We start from the raw sequence: 19,639 nt of genomic DNA, 5'->3' as shown, positions 1-19,639 counted from the left end.
TCTTCCTCAGCAAAAAGAGGAGGATCGGCCGCAGATGTTAGCTCAGGGCTAATCTTCTTCCAAAAAGAAAAAAAGAGGGGCTGGCTCCGTGGTCGAGTGGTTAAGTTCATGTGCTCTGCTGCGGCAGCCCAGGGTTCGGATCCTGGGCGCGGACACGGCACCGCTTGTCAGGCCATGTTGAGGCGGCGTCCCACATCCCACAACTAGAAGGACCTGCAACTAAGATACACAACTATGTACGGGGAAATAAAGCAAAAAAAAAAAAAAAAATTGGCCACAGTTGTTAGCCCAGGTGCCAATCCTTGAAAAAAAAAAAAAGGAAGATTGGCAACAGTTGTTAGCCTAGATGCCAATCTTTTAAAAAAAAAGAAAAAAAGAAAGTAAAAGAAGGAAATCCTATCATAAGCTAAAACATAGATGAAGCTTGAGGACATTATGTTCAGTGAAATAAGCCAGTCACAAAAAGACAATACTACATGATTTCACTTACATGAGGTACCCAAAGTAGTCAAATTTTTAGAAATAGAAAGTAGAATGGTGATTGGCAGTGGAGGTGGGGGGGGGGGTTGTTCAATGGGTACAGGGTTTCCATTTTGTGAAATGAAAAAGTTCTAGAGATCTGTTACACAACAACATGGATACAGTTTACTGTACTAAACACTTAAAATAGTTAAGATAATAAATTTTATGTTAAACTTTCTTACCACACAAAAAAAGGGCTCAACTCATTTCACTATTTTCTTGACTACTGAATACATTTTTTGCAAAAGAGCTTACAAGACCCAACAGGAATGCTGTAGAATACAATTTGGGGAACATCCTTCTAAACATCATAGCATCCCGAACTTCATGCTGTTGACTCAAATCACCCAATCCCTTTGGTTATCCATTTTGGCCCTTCATTTGCCCCTAAGGCCAGGCAATCTCATGTCTCCAGGCAGGAGTCCAATCTTGATGCTGTCCCCAGGTTAACAACAGCCTGATATTGTCACTACCATGTGGTCTGGCACCTTTAGGGAAGGGCAGAAAGGAGGCCAACTGAAGTGGACATCTTTTGGGAACTTTGCTCAACTTATAGTGATATTCTTATCTGCTACCCTCTTCATCAGGGTGGACCCTCATCAGTCACATCTGTGCCACAGGCTATCTCATATATGCACAGACACACAGACACACACACACATGCTAACCAGGACCAAGGGTAAACACCAAGCTAGTATGCCAATCAAGTCCTCATCCAGGCCTCTGGATTTGGGATTAAGGTTCTAGCTCAACCTAGTATCTTGAAAGTGAGAAATAAAGAGATATACATGTGGGAACTGTTGGGTGGCCAGCAATTTACAATCAACCTTGTTGCCTGAGAAAGAGAGAAACTGATCTGCAGCAAAAGATGAAACTCCTCCCATCCAAGTTCTTCATAAGAGCCAGCTGCACTCCAGCCCTCGGGTTCCATGAGACACCCTATCTGAGGCCCCGACATTGCACAACTCAAGGGACCACCATTCACAACCTAGAGTTGTGCCAGTGCAGTGGCCCTGCCCCTAAACCCTCATAAACCATTTTTATTGCTCAAAGTACCTTCAGGTGGTTTCTGTTACCTGCAACTAAAGAATCCTAGAACACCAACCATATTTCCCACTATTGCTCTTTATTTCCCGGGCTTTTGCCAGGGGAACTTGCCATGTTGTTTCTGAAAAGCACTCCAAGCTTCCTGCTTCTCTGCCTTTGCTCTTACTAATCCTCCTGTCTAGAATCCCTTCCCCCTCCTCTAATTATGCAACTCTACTCATCCTTCAAGGTCCAGTTCAAATGCCTCTCCTGCCCATGGAGCCCTCATCATCCTCCCCTCTCACCCTCGAAGTTTCACACCTCTGTCCAGCTTTCACTGATCCCATTTCCACATTCCACTTTGCAATAGAGACGTGTATGCACATCCTAACTGCATTACTACACTGTATGCTTTGAGACCAGGACCATTTTCATCCTTGTGTCATGTACCATATCTAAGGCATACACAAAGGCTGTAAAAAAAATACATGTACAGATGATGACTCTATGGAAGAACAGCACTTCGTATACTGTCTCATCTCTCTACTAAACATAAGCACAGTGAAGGCAGAATTCAATCTTAAATTCATCTTTGTAACCCTGCAGTACCATGACCATGGTGTAGGTATTCAAACACCTGCTGACACAACATCCTAAAAGAGTAGACTAGAATTCTTTCATCCTTCTGCCCCTCAGCCCCATCACATGCAGTCTCCACCTCTCCAAACCCAACTCTCCCACATTTCGATCACTAGTGTTCTCAGAGGTAAAAAGGCACTTACTGAGTTGCTTCCATCAAAGGTGGCAGTTGGGGGAAAGGTGGGAGTGATACACAGAATCATCCCTAAATCCTGCTAGGATGGAGATCCATGATGACTTTCTGGCTGCTCTTCTGGCCATGTCCCAGAGGGATGAGACAGTAGGGATGGGGAGAAGGGAGGCAGGACAGACAATTCTGCTGGGGGTAGGATGTGACAGAAAAGATGAGGTAAAGTATGTCAACGACAGAAAGGTCCAGACTTCCGTCCCTTTATTTGTCCATTAATTCTCCCACAATTTACTGAAAGCTGGCTATATTTACTGGAAACAAGGAAGCCAGGGCCAAATCAACAAGTACGGTGTGAGAATCTACCGGACAAGGTCCCTGTGCCAAGCCCTGGAGGACACATGCTTAGTTGTGGACTGACAACTAGAATCCTATGAACACACTGGGGCTGGAGGAAAAGAATGAAAAGAGAGGAGAGGACGATGAGTTCCATCAGTGACCCATCTCCACTCAGTACCTGGTGGGCATCTCCAGATGGGATGATGTAGGCCTGGATAGGTTCTGTCACATACTCCAAGTTTCTCATAGCTTGTCTCAGTTGCCGAAGCAGCTCCGAAGTTACCTTTGGAGCCATTCTGCTGTCTGAAACAACAGGAAAGTTTATTCCAAAACCAGCCTGCCCCATGCAACTCAATGACTACTTTAAAGGGAGCCCTAGAGAAGCATCTGCCATGTTCTACCCCACCCCCAGCTGGGTCTTCAAACTGACCACGCCACCACCAGACCAAAAGCAAAGCTGCCAGAAACTCTGAAGTTCACAGTTCTTAAATACCACTTCCAAACAGCCATTTGTGGCAAGAAAAGTTGAGCTATTAATAATCATTTCCAAATATCAGTTACCTCTTTCACTTCTAGGATTTCATCTAAGGAGATAAACAGATGCACAAAGGTATGTGTTCATCTTTGTTTATAGTAATAAAAAATGGGGAAAAACACATAAATTGGTTAAATGAACTACAATACAAGCAAGAGTACACTATGAAAACATTAAAAATTATACAGACCTCTATTTAACTAGCAAGAAAACCAAAGCACTGGTGGGTGATTAAAAACAGATTACAAAAGAACATGCATAGATTGTTCTTACTTACTGAAAATTCTGTATGTGTATACGCAGAGGGAACTTTCTGAAGGCCAGTCACCCAAGTGTTAATTAGTGGTTACCTTTGGGTACAGAGATTTGGAGTGATTTTTATTTTCTTCTTGTGCTTTACTGCTTCAGTTTGACTGCTTTAAAAAATGTTTTATATTTTTTGTTAAACAGCTAACCACAGATTAGTGATTAGTAGAAAGGTCAGTCTACTAGAAGTCAAAAGTCTAAGTCATGTGCTCTAGTGAATACCTACTATCAATGGGCTGTGCGACCTCATGGAGAAGGGGACCAGGTCCTCAGTGCTCTGTGTTCTCCTCTAAAATTCACTAAGAGCAGAGGAGATCCAGGGTTTTCAAACTGAGCCCCCAAGAAGTCCCAGGGGTGCCAAGGAGCCTATCATCCCAATAAAACTATCGCTGGAGTCACCAGCTCTAGAAAATACAAAATAGGAACAGAAATACAAAAATCATTAAAAAGAAAATGTTAGGGACATTAATGTAGTCCTACTAGAAATCCTTAAACTTTTACTAATTTCTAAGTAGTCAAAATCAAAAGAGAAAAAGTACAAAAGACAGCTTCTAGGTGGTGAAGGCACAGATGATGCAAGCTGACTATCAAATCACTTTAGCTGGTTCTTCCAAAAAAACCAGTTCTCAAAAAATATTGGTATCAGTGAACATTTCCAGTAAATAATACTATGTGATAACTACAGATATATGACATAGATAGGTAGATAGATAGATGACTAGATCATAGCTATAGTCCCATGAGTACATAACAACTTCACAAAAAGCCAATTATAGAACAATGATCATACATATTTTACTACATCTCATATACTATTAAAATTCAAGTAGAACGAGCTTTTCCAGCTCATTTTTTTAATAGACGTTATTTTTTACAGCAGTTATAGGTTCACAGCAAAAGTGAGCAGAAAGTGTCAAGCGTTCCCACATGCCCCTCTGTACACACAGCCGCCCCTACTATCAAGATTCCCCACCAGACTGCTACCTTTGTTATAATCTACATGAACCTACGTTAACACATCATTATCCCCCATGGTTTATATTAGGGTTCACTCTTGGTGCTGTACATTCTAGGGGTTTTGATGAATGTATAATGACATGTATCCATCATTGTGGTATCATACAGAATAGTTTAACAGTTTTTATTGTCCTAAAAATCCTCTCTGCTCAGCCTATTTATCTCTCCTCCCACCACCTCAACCCCCAGCAATGACGAATCTTTTTTACTGTCTCCACAGTTTTGCCTTTCCAGAAAACCATACAGTTGGAATCATATGGTATACAGCCTCTTCAGACCAGCTTCTTTCACTTAGCAATGTGCATTTAATGTTCCTCCATGTCTTTTCAGGGCTTAATAGCTCAATTTTTTAGTGCTGAATAATAGTGCACTGTCTGGATGTATCCAAGTTTATTTATCCAGTCACCTACTGAAGAGCATTTTGGTTGCTTCCAAGCTTTGGCCATTATGAATAAAGCTGCTATAAACATACATGTGCAGGTTTTTGTGTGGACGCAAGTTTTCAACTCCTTTGGGTAAATTCCAAGGAGCATGATTGCTGGATCATATGGTAAAAGTATATTTAGTTTTGTAAGAAACTGCCAAACTGTCTTCCAAAGTGGCTGTACCATTTTGCATTCCCAGCATTAATGAATGAAAGTTCCTACTGGTCCACATCCTCACCAGTATTTGGTGTTATCAGTGTTTTGAATTTGCCAGCCCATTTTTTAAACAAATAAATAATACTTTTCTTAACCAAAAACATCCTAATGCACTATGCTGTAAGAAATGGAGAGTTACATTGAGACCATTATACTACAAGTTGTCTTCAAGGACTGACACTCTGACTCACTGTGGCTTGTACTCTGTTAGGTACAGATCCTTTTTTGGTTCTTTTTCTTTAACATTTTCATCTGCTGCTTCTCCATCACCACCAGCACCTTAAGCTACAGAAGCCTCAGTCATTATGGTTATCTCCAACAGATTCCCCTGTAAGGTACCATACTGATCCTAGGACTCATTGAAAAAGTGCCCCAATCATAATCTGCAAGAGCAGCTGTAGCTGCCAGCCTCAGGGCCCTACCTCAGGAGTCTCTGAAGGATAGAAGTACTCAAAGAGAGAGTCACTGGAAACGGTCCTATTCACAACTCAAACACGTCCATGTTCCTTGCATTACAGCTGCTGCTGAATACTTTTCAGAGGGGCATCCTTTCCTTTTGTCTGATCTACTGAACCTGTAATTTCTTGCCTATTTTAGAAAGAGGGATCAGAAGTATCTGATCTGACTGAAGTTTGTAGGTCAACATCTCCTCCAGTGGGTTCAAAATGAAGCCTATTGTGACCTCATAAGCTTGCCAGCATCTGAAAACTTTATTATGACATCTTTCAGGAGCTTCAGAATAGACTTGTATTTCCAAACCACATTTCTGAGCAAGTTAACATTAAAAAGAATCAAGCCAAAATGTAGACGTACTTTGGAGCAGTATTTCAACCTTGACTGCACATTAGAACTACCTGGGGAACTTATGATTTAATTAGTCTGGAGTGCAGCCTGAGCATCTGGAATTTTCAAAAGCAAATATATGGTAGAAGCCAATATATTTTCTTTCAAGATCATTAATTTCCTTATAGAATTTGGCTTCTATTTGAGCACATTCTGACTTAAGGATTTTGATGGCACTCACTGGGTGTTTACAGCACTGACTGTAGTATGTATCAACATTATCAGTCACTGACTTCATCAATAAAGTCAAGAGAACCAATGGCAAGCACAAAACCTTCAATTACAAACGGAAAACCACCAAACGCAAACAGAGCCAGGCAAAGACATCCTCTGCCTCCTGGTCACCATAACCTGCCTCCTCATCACTACATTCCGACCTTCGTCACCATCTCCTGCCTCATTATCACATTCCTCCTCTTGATTGGCCTCCTCAGAATCACCAGCATCATCAGCTTCACTCTACTACAGTGGTATTTTCACACTTCCCTCCACAATGCCACATGACCCAATCAACACTCAACACTTTCCCTGGCTCCTTCTGCCTCATCTCATGCTCTTCACATTTGGTTGGTGACCTTGGTCAAATGCAGCCAGTTCTTCGTCACCATTATCAGATACAATGAAAGAACTCCCAATACCACAACCAACAGCTAGGATGTGGTAAGGGGCAGTGGCAGCAACAGCAAAGGCAGAGAAGACAGCAACAGGCAGTGGCTGAGGCAATGGGCTGTGGCAGTGGAGACAACTACTACTGAGGTGGATATAATGGGCAAAAGTGGCTGAGGCAGCTGTAGCCACAAGGACAACAAGCCTTGAAAATGACTGAATGGGTGGGCAGCAAGCGCTGAGGAGGGGACAACGTGGAACCAATTACAAGACCCAGTCATTGAGGTAGCGGTGGTTGAAAAGGCAGCCAAGATGGAGAAGATGAAAGCTGAAGCTGGCAACCCTCAGTAGGGTAATTTTTATGAGGATTACATAAGTTATTATAAGTAAAGAACTTAGAAACAGTAAACACAAATTAAATGTTATATGCTTGCAATTATTAGAGTTAGATATATAATCAACTAACCATGAAAGCAATGTGATAAATAGTGCAACAGGTGTATATAGTGCTTTTCCTTAAGACAGGGACCATGTCATCCTCATCTCTAAATCCACGTATGTAGCCCAGCACCTGACACACATATGCTCATACAAAGATGGCTGAATGAATGTCACAATTTTATGTCTATGACCTTTTCAGACTCAACATAATAAACTGTAATGACTCTTCAGTGAAAGAAGCAAGCTAGAATTTTAGAAGATGCCATATTATAGCATCTGCTCATTCCCATTACTTTCCAGATACGTTAGAAGCAGCCAAGAGCTAATCAGGGTGTGCAGGAAAATGGGAAGCCAAGAGCAACAAGCCTAGTCCATGATGTAACATTAGCCCATACACTGCCAGGTATTTTTAAATCATGCTTTAAAGAGAATGACTCATTTAAAAGTCTCTTGCATATGTGGGTCTGCTTTTAGAAATAAGTTCCTAAACTTCCTAAACAATAAAGATTTTTCACTGCTTAAAAGTACATGAAAAGCACACCCTATTTACCTCATTGGGTGGGCTAGGAAAATTTAACATGACAACATGTGAAAGCACCAGACACAGCATCTAGCACTTTGGAGGAGCTCAAGAAATATTCTTTGAATCTGGATCTGAAGCACCAGCTGAGATTCCTACATGCCTTGCTATAAGAATAGAAGGGGCTGGTTTACTCCAATTTCAGCATCTTAACACATGCACAGATGCCAAGCTGCTCTTCCAGCAACAATAGCTTTAGTGGTGGTGAGCAAGTGCCAAAAGCTTTATATATATTAGTGGTTAATTCTCACAATAATCCTCCAAAGGAAGTTTCACCATTCCCATTTTACAGACAAAGGAACAGGAGTTAAATACTTGCCCAAGTCAACTGGATCATCAGGAACCAGGACCCAAAGTCTATCCAATTCCCAAGTCCATGCTCTATCACACCTTACTATCTAGGGGACATAACATAAAGGGGACATAACACTCTCTTAAAGCCTTCTAAGGTCTATGGAATCAAAATAAGTAGGCTCCAGTTTCTGGCTAGGATGCAATCTCAGACAACTGAAGCTCCCCGAACCTCTATTTCTTCATATATAATAAAAAGAAAGAGAAGTTCTCTTCAAACTCTAAATGTAACGATTCTACTACTTTTGCCTTTTCCTTACTTCCTCTTTTTCCCACTCCTTCTTCCTTCTTCTTCTCCTCCCACCTAATATGGCCCAAAATGTGTTGGATACATCTATAATTTTAAGGGAAAAGGACCTAAAATTGCATGTAATGATAGCACTGATCTTCCAAAGGGAGATCAGTCATGGCTTCTTATGTGCTTCAAGGGATCAATTTTTTCAGTCAGCTAAAAGGAAACGCTGTGGTTCTCCTGCGTAATCCATAGAAAAGCACTGGCTTAGAGGGGTAGAAATACAGTAATACACCACTTTTCAGAATTCAGGTTTCTGGCAACCCAACGAGACAACTAACCAGTTCTGGGAAAAGGGTATGATTCCAGAAAGGTCCCCCAAAAAGATTTTCCTGAATGCACATTCAACTTACAAAGCACAATAATACATTATAAACTTTTCTCATTTCATAATCTTATGATGCAAATTGAAAGCTAATCTCTAAGGTAGCCAATAAAAGGATTATATTAGAGATTTAAAAAGCTGGAATAGGACTTTTTCAATAATAACCTATTGCCACCACCACCACCCCAGGAGTAGGAAGTGCAAAAAGTATAATTCTCTAACATACTACCTAAAAAAAGTGGTAAATATACAGAAATGGTAACCAACTACCCAGGAAGCCAAAGGACAAAATAGTTTTTAATTCCAGATATACCCCCAGCCGTGATCAATTATTAATCCCTTACCCTCTTTTCTCTTCCAGTTTGGGGTTGGGTGGGGGGACCTACAATCCTTTTGGGATGTTCCATCTAATTAATAGGCAAAATTATTACCTGTTTCCACACCTGGGTCTCCTGTATGTGTCACCTCGTTAGGTTCAATTATTCTTAAATTTTTCAGCAGAAAATCCTGGTGATTCGCCCTTAAGAAGAGGAAAAAACAGGATATTGCAGACTTTGACCACAGCAAACGTGGCAAGATTTAGTCAGAGAGGACATCGACTTGACTTAGCAGTTTTCCTTGTGAGTCGGAAGACCTCTCACCCCAGTGTCGGTAACAAAATAAAAAAAAACGTTTCACATAAAACATCAGCATGGCACATAAATCCTCTCAGGCCTAGTCTCTAATTCATGAATTAGCTATGCCTAATCTCCTGTTTAGTCTAAAAAGATTTTATTTGCAATGACTAAAGTTTCCACATGTACAAGTTCTATTTGGTCCTTTTTCAAACCAGTCTCTTCTTTCTTCATGGTGTCCTATTCTTTCACTATGGCTCCCATTCCTTCTCTTAGCTTTAATTATTTGAGGCCCTTATTTTATAATTCATTTCAGAGTTTCCATTAGAAGGTCTTGGGATAGTAATCCTCAACTTTGCTCGGTCTGCTGGCTCCATCTTGGTGGGTCATTCCTTGTGTTCTGTAATCTTTTATTAAAAGCTTATCTTTAGTAGAGACTTTTACCTATGAGAATGAGATGCGCCCTGGAATGTACAAGAACCAGTGTCACTACTATTTGTTTCTGAGACTAATTTTCACTTTAATTTCTTAGCTAGGAGATTTGCCCACAAATTTCTTGTCCTCATACGGGGATAATCTGATGTCCTGGACCCAGGTATGAAGACCTATAGTGTCTGATAACCTCCCCAGGCTCAGCTTACCAGCTACCAATCAGGCTTTAAGTTCCCCTAAATTTCTGGCACAAACCTATGTCTTTCTTTCAGGTCCATTCAGTCAACAAATATTTATTGAGAATCTTCTATAATCCAGGCCCCATTCTAGACAAAACAGGGAACAAAACCTCAAGAGGTTTACGTTGGGGAGGGCAGGGAGGGATGCTGGGAGGGAAGGATACAGGAAAAGAGGCAAGAGACACAAAACAAGAATACAGTCTGTCAGAGAGCGAGTATGTGCTCCATGAAATGAAGTAAAGCAGGGCAACGGGAAGAGAGTGTCAGAGAGGTAAGGGGAAAGGTTATTTTATATGAGGTTGCCAGGCAAGACCTCTTTGCTAACGGATGACATTTTAGCAGAGACCTTAAAAAAACTGAAGGACCAAGCCATATGGATGTCTAGGGGAAGAACATTCCAGAAAAGAGGAAGAGCAAGTGCAAAGGCCCAAAGGCAGGAGTATGTGTGGTATACCTGAGGGAAAGCAAAGAGGCCAGTGTGACACAGTTGGATGTATTGGGAGATGTGAAGGTAAGTGGTTAGGAGACAAAATTAGAGAGATAATAAGGAGCCTGTTGTAGGCTACAGAAAGGGTCTTGGATTTTATTCAGCCATGAACTTAAAGATAATTTTGTTATAATTTTACCACATTTTTATGAGTTAGTAGATGGTGAGGGGTCCACATTAGCTCAGTTTACCACATAGCCAAAACCAGCATACAAGACATTTTCACCAATCACTCCAGTCCTGCTCTCAGAAGGCTGCTACTTTAATTTCACTGGACAGAATAAGATATTCTTTACTAGGGGAATCACATATTCTTTCATTAAAAAGTAAAACACTTTAATATCTCTTATAAATATAAATGCATATATCCTCAACAAAATACTAGCAAACTGAATCCAGTAATATATAAAAAGGATCATACGCCATCACTATGTGGCATTTATCCCAGGAACGAAAGATTGGTTCAATATACAAAAATTAATGTAACACACAATATCAATAGAATAAATAACAAAAACTACACAATCTTCTCAACAGGCACAGAAAAAGCATTTGACAAAATCCAACATCTCTTCATGACAAAAGTACTCAAACTATAAGAAGAGAAATTCCTCAATCTGACCAAGAATATGACAAAACCCATAGCAAACATCATCCTTAATGCTTTCCCCCTAAGATCAGGAACAAGACAGAGATGTCCACTCTTGCTACTTCTAGTCAACATTGTACTGGAGGTTCTATTCAGGGCAATTAGGCAAGAAAGTGAAATAAAAGGCATCCAGATTAGAAAAGAAGAAGTAAAACTATATCAATTACAAATGGCATTATCTTGAATACAGATAATCCCAAAGAAGCCACACAAAAAAATTTCAACTAACAAACAAGCTCATCAAGAATGCAGGATACAAAATCAATATACAAAAATCAACTGTATTTCTATAAACTTGCAATGAACAATCCAAAAGTGAAATTAAGAAAAGTTCATTTACAATAGCATCAAAACAACAAACACCTAGGGATAAATTTAACAAAAGAAGTATAAAACTTATACTCTAAAAACTACAAAAAATTGTTGAAAGAAATTAAAGAAGACCTAAATAAATGGAAAGACATTCCATGTTCATGGATTAAAGGACTTAACATTGCTAAAATGGCAATACTCTCCAAAATAATCTACAAATTCAATAGGATCCCTACCAAATTCCAGCTAGCTTCTCCGCAGAAGTTGACAGGCAGATCCTAAAATTCATATGGAAATGCAAGGAATCCAGAATGGCCAAAACAATCTTGAAAAAGAACAGTTGGAGGATTCACGCTTCCTGATTTTAAAACTAATAAAACTACAGTAATCAAAAGAGTGTGGTACTGGCATAAGGAAAGACTTATAGATCAATAAAAGAGAAATGACAGTTCAGAGATAAACCTTCAGATCTGCTGTCAACTAATTTTTGACAAAGCTGCCAAAACCCTTCAGTGGAGGAAAAAATAGTCTCTTCAACAAGTGATGCTGGGACAAATGAATAACCACATGCAAAAGAATGAAGTTGAACCTCTATCCTCCACCATATATAAAAATTAACTCATGGATCATAGACATAAATATTTCTTAGAAGAAAACATAGGCATAAAACTGCCTGACCTTGGATTAGGCAACGATTTCTTAAACATGACATCGAAAGCACAAGCAACAAAAGAAAATAGATACACTGGACTGCATTAAATTAAAGACTTGTGCTTCAAAGGATATCATTAAGAAAGAGAAAAGATAACCCAGAAAATGAGAGAAAAGGGGCCAGCCCGGTGGCACAGCGGTTAAGTTTGCACGTTCCGCTTCTTGGCGGCCCGGGTTCGCCGGTTCGGATCCCGGATGCGGACATGGCACGACTTGGCACACCATGCTGTGGTAGGCATCCCACATATAAAGTGGAGGAAGGTGGGCACGATCTTAGCTCAGGGCCAGGCTTCCTCAGCAAAAAGAGGACTGGCAGTAGTTAGCTCAGGACTAATCTTCCTCAAAAAAATTAAAAAAAACAGACAATAACAAGTATGGGCAAGGATGTGGAAAAATGGAACCCTCAGACATTGCTGGTGGGAATATAAAATGGTGCAGTGGCTTTGGAAAACAGTCCAGTGTTCCTCAAAACATTAAATATAGAGTTACCATATGACCTAGCAATTCTACTCCTAGGTATGGAAAACTGAAAACATAAGTCCACATAGAAACTTGTACACAAATGTTTATAGCAGCATTATTCACAATATCCAAAAAGTAGAAACAATCCAAATGTTCATCAACTGATGGAAGGATAAATAAAAGTGGTCTATCCAAACAATGGAAAATTATTTGGCAACAAAAAGAAATCAAGTACTGATACATGCTACAACATGTTATGCTAAGTAAAAAAAGCCAGCCACAAAGGACCATATATTCTATGATTCCATATGGAATGTCCAGAATAGGCAAATCCATAGAGACAGAAAGTAGATTAGTGGTTGCCCAGAGCTGAGGTGGTGTAGGGGGAAATGAGGAGTGACTGCTAATGCGTACAGGGTTCCCTTGTGGGTAATGAAAATGTTCTAATATTGACTGTGGTCATGGTTGTACAACTCTGTGAATATTCTAAAAACCCCTGGATTGCATATTTTAATAGGTGAATCGTGTGATATATAAACTGTATCTCAATAAAGCTGTTATAACATTTTACAAAATGAGAAAACTTTTTCTTGGACAGAGAAACAAATCACATTTTCACCTGATTTCCCTCAACTTCATATGCACGTTTATAAGCCAAGGAAGTCATTTTCTGTATCTATTCAAATTTAACTGGCCCCAGTGACTAGTTCAGACATAGGACAAAGAGCTGGAGGGAGATTATTCAGAAGTAGCTCTATTTGTTCCCTTTACAAGAGAAGAAATAAAGATAACTTGCCACAGCCCATCCTCCTCAGCAGCTGCAAAGCCAAGACCAGAAATCAGGGCTGACAGGTGATGCTCCCAGAGAATGTGAGTTCAAGTTCTCTCTGCGAGCATCACCACCTTCCCCTCCTGTCAGGATCAAAGGAGCCAGGAAGCAGCTAAACATCAGCTGTCCTGCTCCTATCATAACCTAGTCTCTAGAGTCCAAGATCCATCCACCCTTCACTTACTTGGACAGATACATTCTCAGGCTCTCAGTTGAAGCAGAGCTGTCATAAAATGTTAGCGCTAGAATGTACCTCAGGGACCATCCAACTCAGCTCCCTCCTTTAGACAAAGAAACTGAGATCAAACAACTTGCTCAAGGCCTCACAGCTTTTTGGTGACAGAGCTGGTCTAGAACTAGAGTCTAGGCCTCCCAACGGCCAGCTCCGTGCTCTTCCCCTTCCCAGGGCTTCTCTAGCCTATACCTTCTCAAGGTCATGATGTGCCATGAGGTGGTGAAGAGGAAAGAAGTGTGCAGAGAACCTCCTGTTCAATCTTTGCATAAAATAGTTAAGGCGTATTTTTCTCCCTCTCTCTTTTTAAAGAAATCCCACGAGGGTTCTGGTTATCCTCTACCCTCCCCCAGTCCAAGATGAGAATCACACATGTCTATTGCTCCGGATGGGGCAAAACAAGGACTAAGGTGTTCACTCACACCTCATGAGGTGAGACAAGGGGAGAATGGAACAAGTTCTAAGGTGGGGAAGCGGGCGATGTTGTCTTTGCCTAGCCAGAATCCATCCCTCCTCCTTTTGATCAGTTTGCCTTTTGAGAATGTCTCTTCTCCATTTTCAGTCCACAGAGTTGAGATGAGTCTCACGCATTCACCCATGAAGTTCTGGGACCCAGGCCTGGTCAATCCATCCCTCCAGCCACAATGACTGGCTCAGGGATAGACATAAGGATCAAGTCAGCCCAGTGAGAATGAAATGTGGGATTTCTGCTCGAACCACTAGGTAAGAAGGCTCTATTTCTGCTGGGGCTGTCAGCCTAGAACTATCATAACCTGCCATGAGGAGAAAGTCTGACTGAGAATGAAGCCAACACTAAAGAAATCACAGCCAAGAGAGGCCAAATCTGATGCCAATGTCAGTCTCCTGGACTCAGCTGCACTAGCCAGCTCAACCCCTTTTTACTTGTCAATTTTGAGTTCAGTTCCCATCACCTAAACTGAGTCATTTTACATTGAATAGCACTCAAAGTCCGCCACTAGGGGAGGTGCCTGGGGCAAACAGGTTCTCTTCTCTCAGTCTTTCAGGGGGCTGTTGTGTGAGGTTAAGGAGGCTCTACCTGCTGATGTTGAAGAACCCTTCTGCCCCTAAAACGTTGTGATTCTATAAATCCAGCAAAGATCACCTTGGTCCTCAAAGGGTTCATCTCCACCTAGGGCCTAACTCATCATTATCCACATGCCTGGCTCCATTTCCAGCATTTAACATACAGGCAGCTCCTTCTACATGCAGATTTGCCATACTTCACACCCTTCCACAGGCCAGGTCTGGTTCTGTACTCATCCCTAACATGTGTAGCAAGGTCAAGTCCAGGTCAAGGTCAGCTTGGGATCTGTCCACTCACAAACAAAGGGACAAGCCATGGTCTGTGTTCAGTAAGTGAGCTGGCCATGCTGCCAAGCGTGTTCATTCAAGTCTGAAGCGGTCAGAGGATGGCTGAGCCCGTGTGGATCACCGGGGAGTTTGGCTTCTGGCCTTTGTGAACTCAGAACGTCTCTCTCAGTCTCCCACTTTGTTAGCTGCTCTGATAAGTATATCGTGGTTGTGGGGGTTGAAGAGACTGAAACGTGTTTAAATGTGAGGCCGGGCATTATCCTTTTGACCTCTCTGTAGCCAGGGAGAACCCAGGACAGGTTACCGGGGAGATTTTCCTGGAGATTATGCCCAAGTATTTCTTTATACAGCCTCTGAAACCATTTGAGTACGGAGAGGCCCGCGGTTGCCTGGTTCTGTGGCGGTAACAGATGAGTAAAGCAAATTGCACGTGTCAGTACTGTCCGGGTCGCAATGTGAGGGTTAGATTCCCGGGGAAGTGGAGCGAGGGCAAGGGCTCACCCACCTCCCCGGACCCCGGCACTTGCGAGCAGGGGCCGACTTCCTGCAACGGCAGGGCCTTCCAGCCGGGCCGGGGCCGGGGGCGGCGACGGCCGCCGCTCCGCGGACACTCGCCCGGGAGGCGGGCTCTGGCTGCCGGGGGTGCCTGCGGCCCCGCCGGAAACGCACCGGAACTTGCCGGGCTGCGTGGCTCCCTTCCCTGCTCCCGCTCCGGGGGCTCGGGCAAGCAGGGGCCCTCGCCCAACAGCTGGCGGCCGCCCGCCGCTCCTCACCCGCTCGTCCCTGCCCTCCGGGGTGCAACACGCGCGCCCGGGCCGGGAGCCGCGCGCTGCCCGGAAGCCGGCTCCCCGGCAGAGTCCCCTCACCTTACTCGCGGTGCCTTTCTGGAGGCTGCCATTCGGCGGTGACGTGCAGAGGCTCACGTCAGGGGAGCACAGACCAGCTGATCACCGCGGAGGGGCAGGAGGGAGGGAGCCGCTGCGCAGGGAGCATGCGCTCGAGGAGCCGGCCACGCCCCCCTCTGTAGCGCGCGCTCGAGCCGCAGCCCCGCCCCCATCAGGCCCCGCCCACCGCCCGGGCTAGTGCGGCGCGGGGCGGGAGGCAGGGAGTCGGTTTCCCCTTCGACCCTAACGGGCGTCGTTTCCCTACAGCGAGTTGGGGGGTGGCCTTGCTGCGGCACGTCGTTTCTGTTCTTTTTTCTCGCCATTCCCTAAAGAGGAAAATGAAGGGCTTTGCCGGCTGAAGGGGATGCTGCGCGACGAGCTGCCCTCCAGGGATGCTCTGTCCTTGGGGAGAGCGGAGGGGAGGGGAACGTGGCCACTTCTGGAAGTACCTCCGCAGGGTCTCACTTCCTGAGGCTTTAGAGATGTGCACAAAGTCACTTCTCCAGGCAGCTTCGAAATCCGGCTGCCCACCCCACCTGGATAACTAATAAGCACCGCAAACTTTAACATGTCCCAACCGGGCTCCCCGTCCAACGCAAAACAAAACAAAAGCATGCTCCACCAAACAGTGTTCACCATCTCATTAAGGGTCTACCCCGTGCTTTGAGATGCTCAGGCCAAAATCCCGGAGTCATCCTTGCCTCTTCTTTCACACCCTACATTCAGTGTGTCAAAAAATCGTGTTGGCCTTGGCGTCAGAATCCATCCCTAGTCCTATGGCTTCTCACCACCCGACCTGTTCTCACTGTGGTCTGCAGTCACTACTGCCTTACCCGCGTGATTGATTACACTGGCCTCCCTGCTGCCCCTTGGCACTTCACAGTCTAGCCTGAATACACTTCGCTCCTTTGAAGTCTGAGATCATGTCCCTGCTGTTTAGCACTTTCCAATGGTTCATTTCACTCAGGCTAATAGCGCTACTTGATCTGCCCCTAACCCATTTCCTTCTGTTGCTCACTCTGCTCCAGCTAAACTGGTCTCCTTGCTGTCCTTGAAAAAGCTGGGCATGCTCATGCCCCAAGGCCTTTGGACTTGCTCTACCCCCAAATATCCCAGCTCCCTTGTTCACCTTTCCCTCACCTTGCCTTGAAGTCTTTGCTCAAGCATCACCTTCTCAATGAAACCTATCCTGACCACCCTATCTAAAATTGTAAATCTCCAAGAATATACAGGGGAGAAAGGAAAGTCTCTCCAATAAATAAAGTTGGGAAAATTGGATAGCCACATGAAAAAAAGATGAAAACAGACCGCTATCTTACACAATACACAAAAATTAACTCAAAATGGATTAAAGACTTGAATGTAAGACCTGAAACCATCAAACTCCTAGAAGAAAACATAGGATGTATGGTTTTTAACATCAGTCTTAGCAGTATTTTTTTGACTATGTCTCCTCAGGCAGAGGAAACAAGAAAAAAATAAACAAATGAGATTACGTCAAACTAAACGGCTTCTGCACAGCAAAAGAAACCACCAACAAAACAAAAAGACAACCTACCAATTGGGAGAAGATATTTGCAAATCATATATCCGATAAGGGGTTAGTATCTAAAATACATAAAGAATTCATACAACTCAACAACAACAAAAAAAAACCAATTAAAAAATGAGAAGAGGATCTGAACAGATGTTTTTCCAAAGAAGATATAAAGATGGCCAACGGGCACACGAAAAGATGTTCAACATCACTAATTGTTAGGGAAATGCCAATCAAAACCACAATGAGATATCACCTCACACCTGCCAGAATGGCTATTATTAAAAGGACAAGAAATAACAAGTGTCAGAGAGGATGTGGAGAAAAGTGAACCCTCTTACATTGCTGGTGCTAAGGTAAATTGGTGCAGCCACTATGGAAAACAGTATGGAGATTCCTCAAAAAATTAAAAAAGCAACTACCATATGATCCAGCAATTTCACTTCTGTGTATTTATTCAAAGAACAAGAAAACACTAATTCAAAAACAATCTATGCACCCCTACATTCATTGCAGCATTATTCACAATAGCCAAGACTTGGAAACAACCTAAGTGCCTATTGACAGAGGAATGGATAAAGAAGATGTAATATATATGTATACACACACACACGGTGGAATACTACTCAGCTGTTAAAAAAAAAAAACAGACGAAATCTTGCCATTAGCAACAACATAGATGGACCTGAGGCCATTATGCTAAGTGAAATAAGTCAGAGAAAGCCAAATACTATATGATTTCACTCATATGTGGAAGATAAAACAACAACAACAACAAACAAACACATACGTACAGAAGATAGATTGGTGGTTACCAGAGGGGAAGGGGGGTAGGAGGAGGGTGAAAGAGGTAAAGGGGCACATTTGTGTGGTGACAGATGGCAACCAGACTTTTGGTGGTGGACACAATGCAGTTGATACATAAGTTGAAATATAATGATGTACACTTGAAATTTACATAATGTTGTAAACCAATGTGACCTCAATAACAAGTAAAGTTAGAAACAAAAAAATTTGTAAACCTCTGCCCACATTCCTAATCCCTCTTACCTTCTTTATTTTTTTCATAGCACTTATCACCTTTTAACGTGATAAAAATTTATTTATATGTATTGTATTCTGCACCCCCCCACACACACACACACACAACATGGCCATCAGTGCAGGAATTGTGTCTGTTTTGTTTAATGATGAACAATACTTGACATGTAGTAAGTGCTCATTATATATTTTCTGCATGAATGAATGTCCAGAATGTGCAGTCCTCGAGGGTAGGGACAGTGATTCTCTTGTTCGTTGTTATGTCCCTGGTGCTTAGAACAGCACTTGGCAGAGTCAGCACTGAAGAAATATTTGCTAATGAAAATGAGCACATTTTTAAAGGTGACCTACAGCTCTCACTTTGACTTTGGTGAAGTCTTTTGGTGAATACACCTGTGTCAAATACGTTCTGTTGCCTCGAAGAGCTCAAAGTTCTGGTTGTTATTCAATAAGCATTTGGACAAGCTAAATTAGGCCTGGTAGAAAAAGTACGGAAGAACTAAAAGATGTGGTGCCTTGGAAAGCAGGAGCCGTCTGTTTCATTTCCTCAAATTTATGGAGCCAAAAAGAGAGGTTGTAAATAAAATGATTGGTTCCAGCCCACAACTTGATGGGAAAGATCAAGTTGTAAGAGAAAAAAGGAGATGTCAGACAGATAGATAAAGTGGGACCTAAAGGGAACAGGTATTTCGTAATCACACTGCTTGGGAGGAGTCTCAGAATTTATAGCATCTGGCTTTAGGAGAGAAAGAGAAATACTCTGTGTTCCCTGAACCGGATTTGAATTCCTGTTTGCAGGATGACAAAGCACTGCTCCCCGTCTTGAACTTCTTTCTGCAGAACCTCGGGGAGAAGTTGAGTTGAATTATCACCAGAGAGTGAGAACACCGGGGTTATGTCAGGCTCTTCTCCTGGCTCTGCAGCCCTCACGTGTTTGAGAAAGTGGAGCAGCACGTTGACTAATAGTTGCTGAGCACCATGTGCCTAGCCCACAACAACCCGATGAGTGAAGGACTAGTATCCTCATTTTACTAGTTGAGAAGATGGGTTTGCAGAGGGTAAGTGAATTGCCCAAAGTCGGCAAGCTAGTGAGTGGTGGGACTGTGGTGGACACTCAGGCAGCAGGATGGATTCCTAGCCCCAAACACTTAATCACTAAGTCATAAGGAAAGAACTCCAAAGGTCACGTCATCCATGCAGTGGAAAGAGGGAGGCAACCTGATTCATCATTCAAACTCAGACTGGATGGGTTTTAAATGTAGCCAGAAATATTAAGTGTGTGAAAACA

General features: G+C 42.7%; 1 protein-coding gene across 6 annotated transcripts in view; it reads right to left on the bottom strand.

Annotated features, from left to right (window-relative positions):
- XPNPEP1 (X-prolyl aminopeptidase 1) overlaps nucleotides 1–15,912 on the bottom strand; it is a 54,458-nt gene extending 38,546 nt beyond the window's left edge. The window contains exons 1-5 of one of the 6 annotated variants that reach the window (XM_044751108.2): nucleotides 15,756–15,810; nucleotides 9,022–9,110; nucleotides 3,721–3,898; nucleotides 3,466–3,538; nucleotides 2,832–2,956 (exon numbers count right to left, since the gene is read on the bottom strand). In XM_044751108.2, coding sequence (XP_044607043.1) covers nucleotides 2,832–2,948 — 117 coding nt within the window. In that variant the 5' untranslated portion in view covers nucleotides 2,949–2,956; nucleotides 3,466–3,538; nucleotides 3,721–3,898; nucleotides 9,022–9,110; nucleotides 15,756–15,810. Of the gene's footprint in view, nucleotides 1–2,831; nucleotides 2,957–3,465; nucleotides 3,539–3,720; nucleotides 3,899–9,021; nucleotides 9,111–15,755 lie in introns of all 6 variants that reach the window. The other 5 variants (XM_044751112.2, XM_070483625.1, XM_014829842.3 and 2 more) reach the window with 5 other exon arrangements.
- Nucleotides 15,913–19,639: the final 3,727 nt, after the last annotated feature.

Source organism: Equus asinus, chromosome 2, assembly GCF_041296235.1.
Source record: "Equus asinus isolate D_3611 breed Donkey chromosome 2, EquAss-T2T_v2, whole genome shotgun sequence".
Classification (NCBI taxonomy): domain Eukaryota; kingdom Metazoa; phylum Chordata; class Mammalia; order Perissodactyla; family Equidae; genus Equus; species Equus asinus.
The sequence above is the reverse complement of the archived record's forward strand: the minus strand, read 5'-3'. Positions and strand labels throughout refer to the sequence as shown.